This window comes from Abramis brama (genome assembly GCF_963993115.1).
Source record: "Abramis brama genome assembly, chromosome: 4".
Taxonomy (NCBI): domain Eukaryota; kingdom Metazoa; phylum Chordata; class Actinopteri; order Cypriniformes; family Leuciscidae; genus Abramis; species Abramis brama.
The window spans coordinates 13,648,413-13,667,387 of record NC_139966.1 but is presented as its reverse complement, the minus strand read 5'-3'; the positions used below and the strand labels follow the sequence as shown (position 1 = coordinate 13,667,387).

At 41.0% G+C, this 18,975-nt stretch overlaps 1 protein-coding gene across 3 annotated transcripts in view; it reads right to left on the bottom strand.

Annotated features, from left to right (window-relative positions):
- Window positions 1-3,674: 3,674 nt before the first annotated feature.
- Window positions 3,675-18,975, bottom strand: part of LOC311081676 (uncharacterized protein) — a 28,116-nt gene continuing 12,815 nt past the window's right edge. For 2 of the 3 annotated variants that reach the window (XM_084112290.1, XM_084112289.1), the window contains exon 3: window positions 3,675-6,191. In XM_084112290.1, the coding sequence (XP_083968416.1) occupies window positions 4,981-6,191 (1,211 nt within the window). In that variant the 3' untranslated portion in view covers window positions 3,675-4,980. The remainder of the gene's footprint in view (window positions 6,192-18,975) is intronic. The other variant, XM_084112291.1, reaches the window with a different exon arrangement.

The following is an 18,975-nucleotide window of genomic DNA, read 5'->3' as shown; positions in this document are numbered from 1 at the left end:
CAAGATATTCCCTGAAGCAAACACTTGCAGCATTGTTTCAAGGCTGCCAGTGCATCATCAATATGAATACTTTGGGGAATATATGAAGGATGGCATTTTACAGGCACCCACATTTAGGGTAATGTAGTTGATTGTCTGCCTCACCCATAAATAAACCTTGCATGTTGTTGCCATGTTATTTCTTATTTTACCATTTGTTGTGTCTGTTTTCCTTTAAAAAAGGACTAAATTGATACATTTTGAATATTGGCATTTTACTAGCACCTAATGTAGTTGACATAGCCTATACCATATTCCACTTACATCCAAGTTCTCGGATCTGTTGTTGCCATGTTATGTTTGATTTAATGGCCATTTGTAGTGTCGGTTTAAGTTTTCCTTTGAAAAAGGACTAAACTGATTCTGTCTGGATCTTACATGTATTTGTCATAATACTGATGAATAAAATTCTTTGTTCATAGCTTTGGTTGCTGCTGTGAAAGTGAAAGTGATGCATGTCAGTTCTGCCACTGAAACGGTTGATGGTGCCAATGGAAACGCAAACCTGTTACATAGCAGATCACACAGATCAGATAAAGCTTCAGTTGTGGGAGACACAACTGGGAGCGCTGGTGAGTAGTAAATCCTATGACATCACCAATGTGTCCACCAGGGATTTGTACCTGACCACGACCCGTACAAGTGAAATGAAAGAGGTGGCAGCTCTGACTGGTCAGAGCATGGATGTTTTGTTCACAGTCGATGAATGCGAAGCAAAAACGCTGACTGGTCATGTGACTGGTGCGGAGGTCAGTGTACGGCGTTGCTGTAGGAAGTGCTCTGCCTGGCAGGCGGACTTTGATGGAAAATGCCAGTTTCATCGTTGTGAGAGGTGTGGGCTGCTACAGAGGATTGCCAGTTTTCAGCCCACTGTAACTGCCAAAGTCTCCCTGTCAGGGGATTTTGGTGAAGATTTCAAAGAGTCCAATTCAGTGTTGAACCTGTAGCTGAAGGACGATTCGCTTGGAGAAGCTGAAGCAATTGAGATGGAGAGTTGGTTTGAGGAAGGTGATCATTTGTTGGATGAGCCCTCGCCAACTGGAAGTCGGAAGAAGTAAAACTTTGCTGAGCAGGTTGATTTATTCATGTTAATGGAATAGGTCACTTAAAATAAATAAAAATATGCTGATAATATATTTATTGTCTTGCCATGTAAGATGTGAGTTTTTCTTTAGTAGAACTTTTTTTTTTTTTTTTTTTTTGGTGATTCATATCACTGGAGTTCACCATGCTTGTGTACTGACTATCGAAAAGTAAATTGCATCACTAAGCCAAACTCTTTTCCCTTGCCCCGTTTAGAAGACTGTATAGACAGAGTCGATCAGCTATGTATGTAACTAAGCTTGATCTTTTGAAAGTCTACTGGCAAGTTCCTTTAACACCACGAGCTTCAGAAATTTCTGCCTTTGTAACGCCAGATAACTTTTTGCAGTACTCTGTTCTCACCAAAGATATTCTTTGTAACGCTCCAGTTCTCTCTGAACCAGATTTTGGTCTACCTTTTAAGTTACAGGTGGATAAGTTACAGGTTACTTTTTTTTTTTTTTACAATTACTTTAAGTTACAGGCCATTGATGCGCTGGTCTTTAATAATCCAGGAATACAACCTAGATATTCAACTTCAAAAAGGCTCTGGGAATGTGGTAGCGGATGCCTTATCTAGAGTCTATAATCCTATGGGTTAATGAGGTTTATTTACAATTCAGTGGATTTGTAAACTTAAGTGTGGGGGTGTTACATCAAAGTGCGTATCCTTGATAAAGTGTTGTGAATGCTTGTCTTTCTATTGTTTCTGCTCTCCCATAGGGTAAGGCTGAATCCCAATTTTCTGTCTTACCCCTTCCCCTTAGTTTTATACGTTCACGTGAGAGTAAGGGCTATCCCAGTTCTCGTTTTGATCGAGGGGTAGGGCTAAGGGGAAGTGGTAGATACCAAGCATTTTTGTTTCCTCAATATAAAACCCATGCCGGGTTGCGCCAATAGACGATATCTTTCTTTCTTTCTTTCTTTATAAAGCACATTTAAAAACAACCCTAGGCTGACCAAAGTGCTGTGCATAACAATTTACAAAGGGATAAAAGACAACTACATAACAACATTATCATGTAGCCTATCCAGAGATATTGTCAAAACAAGCATCAGCTATCAATAAAGATGATTTAGCATTTCCAATTTATGTATTATTAGTGTATTATTATTATTAGGGAAGGCCTAGGCTACATTTATTATTAAATTGATAGGCTATTATAATTAATTTGCCACGCAATAATTTCATAGCGCATATCACGGCATAACCAACGCGCTGAGGATAATCAAATATTATATAGAAGCTTACTCCTCCTCATTGGAGATTGTCTAAAATATTTAGGTCGATTACAATTAATTATATGCATATAACTAATTATTAACACTCTATAATATGTCCGAACACTGCAATAATTAGTCATCAATAAAAATTAAAAACAGCTTTATTTCAAAAACATTGTTTTAACAAATTAATAAAAGAGGCATGGTGTAGATAGCCTACATCGCAGATGGCTTGAAAGACGTGGGTAATATATATGGTTAATCCATTTTTGCAACACGAACAGGAGGTAAGCAACAGTGATTTGTAGCTAGTTTTAACTACAGAACATTATAAAGATCTCCCTCTTTTGTTTTTTTTTATTAAATTTTTTGCTGCAGATTTGCTGCAAATTAAATGGTTAAACTTCTGTTTTAGCGCAGGCGCAATGAGGGAAAAAACACTGAGTTTAGGGCGATCGGTTCGTAGCTCTGCTTTAACTGTGCAATATAGTCACGAGGAGCGACCAAAATTTCTAACATGCCAGAAATTCACCCGACCATCCGATTGGCGGTCGGGAGAGGTTAATCGCCTCTCGTTTCCCCCTGTACACTGCACGAACACTGCACGACAAACGACGCACGACAAAGCTGAAAATCGGCCCGACCCGAAAAAGAGTCGCACGAGTCAGAATTCGGCTCAAATTCGGACGAAAATCGCACAGTGTATGCCCGCCTTAAGACAGAGAATTAGGATTCAGCCGAAGTAGCAGCACCTGTTATCTCCCTGTGCTGATTCACTTTTGCAGGTGTGTGCTCTGCCATAAAAGCTGACCAGTTTTTCAGCACTGGAGAGGAGGGAGGTTTCCCCTCATCTCTCTTCTGAAGAGACCCTTTCTCCTGTTGCAGTTTTCTCCATTTGTGTTTGTGTACCAAGTAAGACTTATTACTGAGGTGAGAGATCAGTGCAATGTTGTTTTGACTGTTAAAGGATTTCTTTTCATTTGTTTTCCCCCTGTAAGTAGGTTGGGGCCATTTAATTTGAATGACTTATTTTTCTCCTGATTATTTTTAGAGAGGAAGTTAGGTTTAGTATTGTCTTTTGTTTACATCGTTATTTTGGTGTTTAGGTTATTTAGTTTATTAAAACAGACTTGTTTTATTTGTTATTTTGGCATTAGCCTCCTCCTGAAGTTAATTGCTTCCTTGTAAAAATCTTGAGTTTTCTTGGTCACTGTTATTGTATGTTCCCTAAATAAATGTATTTTTTTGATTTGGAAAATGGTTCTAGTGTTGAATCAGTGCTTGGACGGGAGACAGGGGCTTTGAAGATGTTTATTTCGTTGCATTGATTTGGGGGATTCTTTAAAAGATTTATTTCTGTTCGTTCTCCTCTACCCTAGACAGGGGAGCTCGTAACAATGACCAACATAAGAATTTTCACCGGAAAAAAATATAATCTAAACCAGTAAGTAACATCCACTTTTGTTTTGACCAACTAAAGGGAAAAAAGCATTGCAGTAAATGGCGCTGATTAAATCGCTTGTCATATCACGTCAAACCAAGCAAATTATACTTTGTTCTCAAATTGTGAATGTTAACAACATCAGCATTGCGTGACAAAATTATCCTTGTTTTCTTATGGGCCGGTTGCAGTCTTTTTTTTTCTGTAGCCACTCCGAACGAAGTCTTTTGCATTACAACGGGTGAATCTCCAGTTGTTCCTGGTGATTGTCGTTTGAACATTTCTGGATCCGCCATCAAATTGATAAGTTTAAATATATCAGGTGCAGTGAAAAAAGGCTATTAATCTCCAACTCCAACATCCTCACACTCATAGTCTACTAGCCGAGACTCTTCTTTATGTGGACAGATGTGACATAATGATGCAAAGACATGCTCGAATTTCCCACGGAAATCCACCAGTACCACTGGAATTAAAACATTATTACAAGCTTACCGTTTTGAATCGAGCTAAAGCAAGCAGAGAGTTTTGAACACTGGCTGGTTATTTACTTGCTCAAATTTATTTTGGATAATTTTTAACCAAAAAAGTTACGGACTGGAGCTTTAAATGGACACTTCACTCAAAAATTTAAATTAGCCCATGATTTACTCACCCTGAAGCCATCCTATGTGTATATGACATTCTTCTTTCAGACAAATACAATCAGAGTTATATATATATATAAAAAAGAAAAACGGGCTCTTCCAATCTTTATAGTGGGAGTCAATGGGTATATTTTTTAGAACTCCATCAAACCCTATCCATCCGTGATAAAAGTAATCCACACGTTAAACTTTTCTGGACCAGCAGAATGAAATTGCCTAGAAGCCTATCTATGTAGGAGTGATCAGCTCTCATATTTCATCAAAAATGTGTTAATTTGTGTTCCGAAGATGAACGAAAGTCTTACGGGGTTGGAACAACATGAGGGTGAGTTATTACTGAATTTTCATTTTTGGGTCAACTAACCCTTTAAGTTGAAATTTCAAAATAAATGTTTACACAGATCCTAATTAAATCACTTGTGAATGTGCAGGGAATTTTTATTTTATTTTTATTTCAGAAACCTTTCAGACTCACAACTGCCATTTCTTTCCCTGATGATTTTGTAAATGTTTGAGATCTCTTTGATATGTGTACATCTTCTCACACTAAGACATGTGAAGCCTCATGTGAGTGTAAAGGTTTCCTTTAAATCTGAAACTCTTTCCACAATGATTGCACGGGTAAGGCTTCTCTCCAGAGTGAATTCTCATGTGCGTCTGAAGGTTTCCTTTATCAGTGAAACTCTTTCCACACTGAGGGCAGGAGAAAGGCTTCTCTCCGGAGTGAATTCTCATGTGAGTCTGAAGGTTTCCTTTAGCAGTGAAGCTCTTTCCACACTGAGGGCAGGAGTAAGGCTTCTCTCCGGTGTGAACTCTTATGTGAACCCTAAGCAATGCTTCGAATTTGAAACTCTTTCCACAGTGATGGCACATGTTAGGCTTCTTTCCAGTGTGAGTTGTTACATGTTTTTTAAGGTGATTCTTGTCTTTGAAACTCCTTCCACACTGATGACATATAAAACAGTTCTCCCTTAAGTGAATATTCATGTGGTACCCAAGTCTTTCTTTACATCTGAAACTCTTTCCACACTGAACACATGTGATTGGCTTCTCTCCATTGTGAATTATCATGTGAGCCTTAAGATTTCCTTTTAATGTGAAACTCTTCCCACACTGTTTGCAGGTGTAAGGGCTCTTTCCAGTGTGAAGACTCATGTGGGAATTAAGGTTTCCTTTAGATCTGAAACTCTTTCCACACTGAACACATGTGAAAGGCTTCTTTCCAGTGTGACTGTTCATGTGGGAATTAAGGTTTCCTTCACGTGTAAAACTCTTTCCACACTGAACACATGTGAAAGGCTTCTCTCCAGTGTGACTGTTCATGTGAGTCTTCATATTTACTTTTTGTGTGAAGCTCTTCCCACACAGTTTGCAGGTGAAAGGCCTCTCCCCTGTGTGAACTTTCATGTGAGCAGTAAGGTTTCTATTGAATTTGAAACTCTTTCCACACTGAACACATGTGAACGGCTTCTCTTCTGTGCAAATTCTCACGTGAGTCAAAGGCTCCTCTCCAGTGTGAACTCTTCTGTGGATTTCAAGGTTTTGTTTTTGTGTTAGATTAGAACTATTGGATTTGGTCTTCTGGGCTCTTTTTCGTGAGGTTATCTTTTCAGTCTGTGTGGATTCTTCTCCTGTTGTGAAATTATGATGCATCTCAAACTGTTTGTTCTCTTCCACTTCATTGAGTTCTTGACTCTCCTCTTTGTTCTCTTCCACTTCATTGAGTTCTTGACTCTCCTCTTTCAACTCCGTCAGGTCTAAGGTGAAAAGAGACAAATACAAATTAACCCCAGTGTCATAAGTTTACCTGCGCGTCCTGTCTTGATAAATGACGGTGATCAAATTTGGCTGTTGCAGTGTATAAGTATTGAGCAGAGGTGCTCTAACACAATATGCTGCTGTGGAAATGGAGAAAGTAGAGGTTGAGAAAGGTAGCAGGAGGGAATACAGTTTGAATTACAAACACGCATGTTACCCTGGAATGATATGGCTTACAGGCTACTTATGAATTGCTCTTTGAAAGATCATTTCATTGGGTTTGATCTATTAAAGAAATACAGCCTAAAAAAAGTCTCTGTTTTAAGATGGATCCCAAGAAGAGGAGGGAGACATTTCTGTTTGTACCTGGTATTTTAATCCATCTCTTGTCCACTTTAAACCATTTCTGTCCTGATTTTTTCAAGGGGCAGGTAAATGTATGGGCTTTTTAGATCTTTCGACCTGATGGACAAAAGAAGCTCTCAATTTACATATGAACTCTTTTTAGAGATGATGTGAAAACATATGGCGAGCAGCAGCTTTCATTTCTACTCTGATATATGTAAGACTTCTAAGAAAACGGTAAGTGCGTTAGAAATCAAGAATGGTGAGAGAACATTGTGCTTGGTACATTTTTGTCTTCAAACCAAACTTGGGTTTACAGCCGACAACATTTAAATCGTGTCTGGCCTCCGCAGTTCCCATAATGTTTACGCATTAGGTCAGTAAGCGTCTTTTGTGGCTGTTTGAACACATTTGACCACATGAGTGTCTACACTACGAAAGCAATCCGGTCTAATGCGTTACCGCTGGAAGTGGTCGAAAGTGGACAAGCTCAAAACGTTTTAGTCAGTTCACGCCTTTATTTAACATCGTCTACTTGTCTTAATACCAGGTGTTTTTTATTTGTCCCCCCCAGGGACAAATATCATTTTTAAATGTCCCCCCAGGGCACATTTCAGTAAGATAAAATGATCATACTTGGTGGAAGCCTGGATACCAGCCAAACTTAGCCCCGTCCACAACATTTTAGGTCGGGAAGTTTGGTCTGGTCTTGATTTGTTGTGGAGCAACTATGCTCCTAACCAGATCTGTTTGGACCAATCAAATTGTCAGGGCGGGCTTTATGCGATGATGGACAGATGATCAACAGTATCATAATCCACGTAATTTACAACAGCTTCAAACGCGGCTCAACCAATCAGAATCAAGGACCGGAACCATCCGTTTTATAAAATTCTTTTTACAACAAAGTTGTACTTCCAGCGTGTACTTCCAAACTTCCAGCGTGCATGCAGTTGAGTTCTGTTGACAACTATGCGTTACTCCTGTAGCAAATTAGCTGTAAGAAATATTAATAACCAATCATAATTGATTATGAATATTTGGATCAGTTAATATAATTAACTTAATGTAGTAAAATTAATATTACAATCAATTAACCTGTTGGTGCCATGAACACTCAGTATTAATTGTTTATTAATTCTAAGAAATGTACATTTCCGGGGCATGGGAAATGTCTTTCTTACTGTGCAGTACTAGTAAGAGCCTGGAGTAAATGCTTACAGGAAAGCAAGAAGTTATAGCATTGTTTGAAATTCAGCAGATCAACAGCCTTGAGCAAACCATCCATTTAGTTCTAACACTTTAAAAGGGGTAAGGATTTTTTAAAAGGGGTAAGGACACTTAATGTATCAAATAATGAGACTAAGTTTGATCACTGGCGGAGCTAGGGGGTGGCCAGGGGTGGCCGTGGCCACCCTTGGTCTAAGCTTGGCCACCCCTTTGGCCACCCCTCTCACAACTGCTGTTTCTGTCTCTTTTTTTATTGACAAAAATTGCGTTTCTTAAAACGCTGAACCGTCTCTTTAAGACCACAAAAAACATGAGACTTTTCAGATGCACACTCCAGTTTCACCTCAGCGCCAGGCGCAAGCCAAACGAGTGCGGAAATGAGCAAGTGCCGAATGAGCTTCAGCAGAACATCAGACAGTGATATGCACATAGTAAATATAGAGTTAATCTTTCTCAACTGGTGGGTTGCAAGACCGTTTTGAGGAAGTCGAATAGTGTGCAGTCAACAACAAATGTAATTCTCTTTTTTTCTGATGCTACTTTTATTTTAGATGTGTGTGAAAGCTTGTGACACTTCTGTCAGATGCTGAGAAAAGGGCGTTGTCCTTATTCAGTTGGCTATCTTCGGGAAGATGAGATGTTGTCAGGTCAAATGTCAGCAAAACTAACTTTTCTGTCATACGGTTGACGGCTGTTGTACTGTGCTTGCGGTACGCACATCGCGCGCAAATGCGGCGTGCTGTACCCGTAGTTCTGTCGTCAATTAACTCATGTAAGAATCAAAAAGGCGATTAAAGCTGTCAAAACTGCATGCATGTATTTGTTATATGCGTCACATGTGTCTGGATTAAAATATTCTGCTGTGAGATCACAATATAAGGCACAAACTGATATGTAATGTTTTAATGTCCCAAATAAATGTGAGCACTGTGCATTTGTACTAGACGATAGGCATTCATTTTGCGTTAATTTGTAAAGGACAAACAAAAATGGATAATTTTTAAATCCATAAAATAACTACTTTTACATTCTGGCAACATTACATTATGAAAAACATAACATTTTACATTATGTGCTGTTGACTTCCGCCTTGTTCACATTCTTGCACATGGGGATTCAAAAGAGAACTTTTGTTTTCCTTTTTAATTTAGGTATGATAGAACTGTTGCAATTATTTATTTTGACAACTAATATAGAAAGTTAAACTTTTTTTTGACAAACTCAGAATTGGTTAAAGAGATGATTGATTATAAAAAACGCATTGAAGGTTGAATAATCTTTGGACTACAGTATTTATCTGCATGTTATCTCATCCATGAAGATGCAACAATAGAACAAGCTATTGGAGATTTTGAGAACCAGAACCAAGCTAACTGAGCAAGTTGAACTTTAGCTATAGTGCGTGCCCTTTTATTACTATTTAATTCATTTTAATATGAGGTGGTGGGTAATGATACAAAAATATAAAATTCACTCAGTATTCCATGATTCCTAATTCACTATCTCAATTACAATTAAGTACAAATTAACTTTATTCAGTTGTGTAGACACTAAAACAGTCCAATGCATAAATAATTTTTTATGATAAAATAATTAATATTTCTGTGCCACCCCAGACTGGTTGCTGGCCCTTGCCTGGCCACCCCTATGAAAAAATCCTGGCTCCGCCACTGAGTTTGATACTTGCATGTCTCGCCCATTTTAATTAAACTGTCCTGATGCAATTTGTTGAGGCTCCAGTTGATCTTTGCTGATGTGGTCTTGATGAGAGAGAATCAGTGGGAGTCACGGGGATAGCAAAAAAAAAAAGCCCACCCTGGAGCCAGGCGTGGGGTTGGGGCTCGTATGCGAGCGCCTGGTGGTCAGGCCCTCCCTCATGGGGTCCGGCCGGGCTCAGCCCGAAGGAGCGACGTGGGGCCGCCCTCCCGTGAACCCACCACTTGCAGGAGGGACCTTAAGGGGCCGGTGCTTAGTGGATTGGGGCGACAGTCGAAGGCGGGGGCCTCGACAACCCAATCCCTGGACACGGAATCTAGTTCTAGGGACATAGAACGTCACTTCTCTGGTGGGGAAGGAGCCTGAGATTGTGCGTGAGGTTCAGAGATTAGAGATAGTTGGGAGCACTTCCACGCACGGCTTGGGCTCTGGAACCACACTCCTTGAGAGAGGATGGACTCTTCACCACTCTGGAGTTGGACTTCTGTGCTAGTTATGGCTTATCCATAACAAACAACATGTTCAAGCATAAGGGTGTCCATCAGTGCACGTGGCACCAGGACACCCTAGGTCGGTGATCGATTTTGTGGTTGTTTCATCGGACCTCCGGCCGTATGTCTTGGACAATCGGGTGAAGAGAGGGGTGGAGCTGTCAACTGATCACCACCTGGTGGTGAGTTGGATCCGATGGCGGGGGAGGAAGCTGAACAGACTCGGCAGACCCAAACGTACTGTGAGGGTCTGTTGGGAACGTTTGGCCGAATCCCCTGTCAGAGAGATCTTCAACTTCCACCTCCGGCAGAGCTTCAACCAGATCCCGAGGGAGTCTGGAGATATTGAGTCCGAGTGGACCATGTTCTCCACCTCCATTGTCAAGGCGCCACTCGGAGCTGTGGCCATAAGGTCTCCGGTGCCTGTCGAGGCGGCAATCCCCGAACCCGGTGGTGGACACCGGAAGTAAGGGATGCCGTCAAGCTGAAGGAGTCCTAGTGGGCCTGGCTGGCTTGTGGGACTCCTGAGGCAGCTGACGGGCACCGACAGGCCAAGCGGACTGCAGCCCGGGTGGTTGTGGAGGCAAAAAAAAAAAATCGGGCTAGGGAGGAGTTCGGTAAGGCCATGGAGAAGGACTATCGGTCGGCCTCGAAGAGATTCTGGCAAACCGTCCGGTGCCTCAGGAGGGGGAAGCAGTTCCCTACCAACGCCGTTTACAGTGGAGGTGGGCAGCTGTTGACCTCAACTGGGGATATCATCAGACGGTGGAAGGAATACCTCGAGGATCTCCTCAATCCCGCCGTCACGTCTTCCATTGAGGAAGCAGAGGCTGAGGGCTCGGAGACGGACTCGTTCATCACCCGGGCTGAAGTCACCGAGGTAGTCAATAAACTCCTCGGTGGCAAGGCACCGGGGGTGGATGAGATCCGCCCCGAGTACCTCAAGTCTCTGGATGTTGTGGGGCTATCTTGGCTGACACGCCTCTGCAGCATTGCGTGGCAGTCGGGGACAGTACCTTTGGACTGGCAGACCGGGGTGGTGGTCCCTCTTTTTAAGGCGGCGGACCGGAGGGTGTGCTCCAACTATAAGGTGATCACACTTCTCAGCCTCCCCGGGAAAGTCTATGCTAGGGTACTGGAGAGGAGAATAAGGCAGATAGTAGAACCTCGGATTCAGGAGGAACAGTGTGGTTTTCATCCCGGTCGTGGAACACTGGACCAGCTCTATACCCTCTCCAGGGTGCTGGAGGGTTCATGGGAGTTTGCCCAACCAATCCATGTGTGCTTTGTGGATTTGGAGAAGGCATTTGACTGTGTCCCTCGCAACATCTTTTGGAGGCTGCTCTGGGAGTACGGGGTTCGAGGCCCTTTGCTAAGGGCTATCCGGTCCATGTACGACCGGAGCAGGAGCTTGGTTCGCATTGCCGGCAGTAAGTCAGACTTGTTCCCGGTGCATGTTGCACTCCGGCAGGGCTGCCCTTTGTCACCAGTTCTGTTCATAATTTTTATAATTATAATTCTGTTTATAATTATAATTGTAAAGACACTAGTTCAAATAAAGGGAATATTAATAATTACTCAGGGATATGATTAGTCGTATCGCATTAAGGGGTTAAAACACCAGAAAAGGGAATACTTTTGCCAATGTATCTGTATAGAGGGATAATTAAATACAACGGATTATAATCAATTATCAATACAGGTAGGCAAAAATAGATCAATAGCTTCCCATACCCACATATAGTGGTCTAAATACACAATTTTGGTGTCATTTTAAAGGAAACCCTTTGAAGTTTCATAAACCACTGCTAATAGTGATAAACATGCAAGCAGGGCCGGCGCGCGGCGTGCCTAGGCGAACTAAGCAGCCGCCTATGGCGGCAAGAATAAAAGGATTTTTCTTTAATGACAGTGGAAGAAACTCCGTCAATTTTTGGCCATACAGATTAGTGTGTAAGACAACTACAAAGGGTCTACTTTTATTTGTGTACATTCACAATAACACCAAAACCTTGTGCTTTTGTAAAATAAAGATCTACCTTTGTTTCAACTGTCTCTGTATCCGCGAGAATCTTTCTGAAACTAATAAAGTTTAAAGAATGGCCTATTATCACACAAACAATGTGCTGAGACCACCTATGCAAAATGGTAAATGCCCCCAACAATGCCTTAAAAATAATCAACAAAGGCTATAGTACAGTAGCCTACGTTACACTGAGATTTCATGTCGGAGCGGGATTTGAGCGCTTGGGCCGTGAGCGATTGATTGGAGCGCATTGGCATAGAGCGGAATATTGAGCGGAGCTCACATGCTGAGTTCTAACTATATTCAGGATTTACATTTATATATTCAGAGTTATAACTATATATTCGGGATTTACATTTACATTTATATATTCAGATTTACATTTATATATTCAGAGTTATAACTATATATTCAGGATTTACATTTATATATCCAGAGTTATAACTATATATTCAGAGTTACATTTATATATTCAGAGTTATAACTATATATTCAGGATTTACATTTATATATTCAGAGTTATAACTATATATTCGGAATTTACATTTATATATTCAGAGTTATAACTATATATTCAGGATTACATTTATATATTCAGAGTTTTAACCTGTTAAGGATCGTACACGGCACACCCCCCCCTCGGAAGTGACGCTGCATAAACTTCATTGTAACTTTGAAGCATTAAATCTTCCAAATATACGGTCATACAGCACATCGTTTGAAAGCGTAGACTCTCAGGATTCCATTAAGCCCACACACAAAGCATAATATGATTTATAACAGTCATAAAACTGTAATCTAGTTGTTAAGCCTGGAACACACCAAGCCGACGGTCGGCCGTCGGGCAGTTTCCGTGCGTCGGCCGACTAAATCTTCTCAGTGTGTTCCGCACCGTCGGCTGAAATTGGTCCTCGTCGGCTTTGTAACGGCCGATTCGACATCGGCGTCGGGCCGTCGGTGAAAGAGGGAACTCTGATTGGCTGTTCAGCTTAGTGAAGGAGGCAGTGCACGAGAATAATAGCAAAACAGCGAGCAAAGTCAAAACGGTACAGATAGAAGGCTGTTCTAATGATATGTCATCTTACCTGAGTGTTCCTTGGCGCATATTTCAATATTAACACAAGAGGAGTGGAATAAAGAAAGTGTTTAGCAGGATTGATGTTCAAAACGGTAAGCACGCACTGCTTTGTTTACGGTTTGTGTATCTGCAGCCGGCAACGTCGGTTTCCCTTTTTGAATGACGAATATAGATGATATATCTGCAGAAATAGACGGTTGTCTCATTTACACGCAGGCGCAGAACGCGCTTTCTAGCTAACAGTCGGCTGTAGTTCTCAAGGTGTGTTCAAGTGCACTTTTTAACCCGACGCGAGGCGACAACACAGTCGGCTTTCATCAGCGCTAGTTCGTCGGCGTCGGCTTGGTGTGTTCCAGGCTTTAGTCACCTGAACTGGGCGGCGCCAATTCAGTTTGTTTACTTACCGTCAAAATTCTTCCCTCTTTCCACTTCGGTGAAATTGTCCAAAACAAATTGTTTTCATAAATCCCAAAGAGTCCAAGGAAATGGAATATCCAAGCCTTTTAATCCAAAATTATTTGTTCGCCTCACAATCTTGACATTTCTGACCGAATTACGATATAAAAACTGTAAACCGTAGTTCACTACCGGACATTCTTTCGACTCTCACTTCTCATTCGAGACTTATAATACTACATTTGGGCGTCATGTTTGTTGAGCAAAGTCTTACGTATCAAACAAGCCCTCTCATGAGCCAATAGGTTCCCGTAGGGCAGAGATAGACAGCTAAGGAGCAAATGATGGCTCTGCATTCAATTTGGACCACCCTCCTTTTGATTGACAGTTGTTCCTGCCAGTAGCAATTTCATGGTCCGGGACCGTCATAACTCTTTAGCGAATAAGGATACGATTTCAACAATATATGATATGTGCCATCATGTAAGGGTGTGTGCCTTTTAGAGCCGTGCGCAAAACCTTTTTTTTTTTTTGCGTAAAGCGTGCGCACTCACACAAACTATTTTTCGAGTGGGCGTTATTGCATAGAGCGACTTTGGTGAGGTTTTTGGACAACTTTTAAATTTTTCCAGTTTTGGAAATATTTCGTAATGTTCGGAAAGAAGTGGTTTACAATGGAGGAGGCAGCTGCTATTTTGGCCGAAAGATCCGACGACGATATTGCGTCCTCTTCGGAAAGCGAAGTATCTGTGGACTCTGAAGCTGAGGAGGATTTTCTAAATGGAAGAGATCCTGATCTAGAAGTGTGAGTACATATATTATGTTATGTAATTATTATTTTATGTGTGTATATATGTGTGTGTGTGTGTGTGTGTGTGTGTATGCGTGCTTTTGTTTTCATGACAACTGAGGACATTTTTATGATAACACACCTGCATATGAGGACACTCGGAATAATGAGGACATTTTGGGAAGATAGTACACCAGACATGTGTGTGTGTGTGTGTGTGTGTGTGTTTGTGTGTAGGGGAAAATTGTAGATGTGATTTGAATAAATTGCATTTTGAGTTCTCTGACTGTGGTCAATACAGAAACTTTGTATTTTGGGAAGGGTGCTGTGTAAATAAAAACACCTGCCTGGTATTGCAGTGGGATTATTCTGAGTGTTAGGGGATGTTATTGTGTGTGTGTATGAGGTGTGAGATAAGCTAATCATTGCATTTCTGTGTTTCAGAGAGCCAGAGTCATCTGACTCAGATTGGCAGCCAGAGGCAAAGAGGCCCACGAGGACCCCAATGACTGTTGAGGAGGAGGAGGAGGAGGAAGAAGAAGAGGATGAGCTGGAACCCCAATCCTCTACCTCCACACAGCCTGCAAGACAGGGGAGGGGGAGAGCCAGGGGGAGAGCCAGGGGGAGAGCCAGGGGGAGAGCCGGAGGGAGAGCAGGAGGGAGAGCAGGAGGGAGAAGCACTCCAGAGCAGAGTTCTGGACCTGAAGGTGCATGGCAAGGCACTGATGTGGAGGACATCACTCCTGAACAGCCATCCTTCCACCCAGCACGCACACCTGGTGGCCAGCTCATGGGTGGTGTACAATACACCATTCTACAATTATTTAATTTGTTTATGACCAATGATATACTCCAAGTCATTGTGAAAAATTCCAACAAGTTTGGAGAAACTGACCACCCAAACACCTTTCAGAGGATCACCTTGCCAGAGATGATGTCGTACTTGGCGATGATTATCTACATGGGACTAGTCGAGACACCGAACATCACTGACTACTGGAGAAGGTCTGAGCTATACGCCTTTTCTTTTCCATCGAGTGTGATGTCAGGGCGGAGGTTCAAAGCCATCTCACGCGCCATCCACCTCAGTGACCCTGATGACGATGCTGCCAACAACTTAAAAAGAGGCACCGCTGGGTACGACAGGCTTTGTAAAATTAAGCCAATGTACCATGAGGTTAGGCAGGTGTGCATGGCGCTTTACCAACCCCACCAGTGTGTTGCAATTGACGAGAGGATGGTCGCATCCAAAGCCCGCAGCAGACTCCGCCAATACATGAAGAACAAGCCTGTGAAGTGGGGTTATAAGCTGTTTGTGCTGGCGGATTCCACCAATGGTTACACCTGGGACTTCTTCATCTACGAAGGCAAGGGATCACAAATTGTCAATGGGCTCAGTTATGACTCCGTAATGCGGCTCATGAATACGCAGTTGCTTGGTAGAGGGTACAAGTTATTTGTGGATAACTTTTACACAAGCCCAGATCTCTTTCGTGACCTGCTGGCAAAGAAGATCTGGGCCTGCGGTACCATTCGCGGACAGCGTATTGGGTTCCCCAAAGACAGGCCAGGGGCGTGAGAGGCGGGCTCCCCGGGGCACCATTCGCTGGATCCGCGAGGGGCCCTTGGTGTTTGTTCAGTGGAGGGACACCAGAGATGTGCTAATGTGTTCCACAATCCATGCAGCACATGGAGAGGATACAGTCCAGAGAAGGATCAAGGGGGCAGATGGGCAGTGGTCTGTACTGGATGTCTCCATTCCACCAGCCATCAAGGATTACAACAGGTATGTACAGTGTTTTCATAGTTTCGACTCTTTGAATTGAATTTTGATATCATGTCAATGCATCAATATCAGTGTAATGTAATGGCTATGTTCCTTTTCTACTCAGGAACATGGGTGGTGTGGACCTGTCCGATGCCCTGATTGGCTACTACTCCATCCTGCACAAGACCAAGAAGTGGTACCGGTCTTTCCTGTTCCACTTCATCGACATCGCCATTGTCAACGCCTTTATCCTGTACAAGGAGATGGCCATTGCAAGGCAGGAGAAGGTGATGTCACACAAGGCCTTTCGTGAGACCCTGGTGATGGAACTGAAAGCGGTTGGGTCTACCACCACAGCCCCTCCACAGCCACCCCCTCCTGCTCCCCAAGGTGCCTTACACAAACCTGTACATTTTTCACAGGATGGCACCGTAGGTCGGAGGAGGTGTGTCCACTGCCACCAGAGGACCACAGTGAAATGCTCCTCCTGTGATGTGTGCCTGTGCTTCACAATAACCAGGGACTGTTACAACACATGGCACACCCTGAACAATTTTTAATTTTATATATTATGTAAATAGTTTTTTATCATTCGTGTGTGTGTGTGTGTGTGTGTGTGTGTGTGTTTGTATTTTGCACAGTTCAGTTTTGAAATTTTCTCAGGCTCTTCGGTCATGTAAATAGTTTTTTATCATTCGTGTGTGTGTATTTGTATTTTGCATAGTTTAGTTATTCAATTTTCTAATATTTCTATATAAAAAACTTTGACAGTGCACTTTGTTTGCCCTTTTTTATCAAAATCTCTCAGGCGGAATGGAAGAAAATATGGGTTTTGTGTGGTTATGCTAATGTAATGTTGTGCCTAAGTGACTGACATGAAATCCAAATACATAACAAAATACATCAGAGTGTTAGCTTTTATCAGATACCAAGATTATGTTTCTAGGCAAAGGGGTTCAAAAGTTATAAGCCTTGGAAACTCAGCATGCTGTCTTGGTAACCAAAGTTCCTTTTGGAGTCTCCAAATGGCACAAAACAAAAACGCACAGACATATCTGTAGAAAAAGATTCATATAAAATCCATTTTTTAGTCTTTTGACTTCAAACTTTTTTCTGTAGTAAGCTAAGACATGTGGCTATGACCTTGAGTTTGTCTTTATCTCATTAGATGTGTTTACAGCAGTGTATTTTAGTCAGTTTACAGATGAATGACTTTGACGGAAATAAAAACCCTCCATTCTAGCCTCTGTAACTCTGTGTCAGTAAGGTCTAGAATCACCCTGACACTTGTATCAGAAACCAGAGATTGTTTCCTTTCCAATGATACCAGGCACACCCCTGAGTGTCAAAGTATATGGGAGCTGTACCACTTTTAATTTGGGTATGTCGTTTAGATAAAAAACATGAAATTTCAGCCGTTCCATAAGAGGTTAACTATATATTCGGGATTTACATTTATATATTCAGAGTTATAACTATATATTCAGAGTTACATTTATATATTCAGAGTTATAACTATATATTCGGGATTTACATTTATATATTCAGATTTACATTTATATATTCAGAGTTATAACTATATATTCAGGATTTACATTGATATATTCAGAATTATAACTATATATTCAGGGTTGCATTTATATATTCAGGATTTACAACTATATATTCAGAGTTTTAACTACATATTCGGATTTACACCGAATTTTTTCCTGTTTGGCCCCCCATACATATATACATACATATATATATATATATATACATATACATATATATATATATATATATATATATATATATATATATATATATATATACACACATGTATATGTATATATATGTATGTATGTATATAGATATATATATATATATATATATATATATATATATATATATATATATATATATTAGGGGTGGAGCCGAACCCGAATACGGTATTCGGAAAGGCACAAATAATGTGTTTTTTACGAATACTTATTTCGAACAAATACTTAAAAAAAATATTTGTATTCGGGAACAAGAAAAACTTTATATCAAAAAGCTGCGTTTCCTCCGGCTGTAAATCCACTTGATAAGAAAGGAGGAAATGACACGGAAATATTTTGGATTAGGCTAATGTCACGTTGCCATTAGCGGTCGTTCACATAGCGCTTTTTTTGCGCGTGCAGATTTCGTTTTTCCAGGCGCGCCTATGTTGGTTGCATAGCAACGACAGACGCGGTGCGAACTGCGCTCTCCATGATGACGAGGAAGTATCAGCAAATAATTAATTGATTTAGCCCTTGCATTAGCTTTAGATATATTTATGGAGATGAGAAATGAAATAAAAAGCCGTCATCATGTCATTAATATCAGTCCTTCAGAAAAGCTGTTCTAGGCTTATTCTTGGCTGGATAACTCTTAGCAGGTTTAAAAAGCCCTTTTAAAATTAAATATGAATGCAGTTTTGGATTAAATAAAAGTACAGCCAAGTCAAATAAAACACGTTTTATCTCCTGTATTTGGTAACACTACAAGATACCATTCATTAACATTACTTAATGCACATCTAACATCAACACATTGAGTGAACAATATATTTTTACAACATTAATTAATGTTTGTGAATGTTATTTAATACAAACACTTGATTGGTCATGTTTGTTCACTTCAGTCATTGTGCATTAAATAATGTTAACATAAATAATGTATTTTTAAATTAACCCCAAGGAGAATAATTGCGACAGTATATAACTATTGTTTATTGTTAGGTCATTTTATCTAATGTTATCTAACAAATTGAATCTTATTGTAAAGTGTTTTTAATACTACAGTTTCCATCTTTGTAACCGTGATATACACTTTAATCAGGGTTCCCACTCTTTTCTTGAAATGATTTTCCAGGACTTTTCCAGGACATTTTCAAGACTTTTTCAGCTGCTACAGTGCGAGTCAAGTTATCACAAC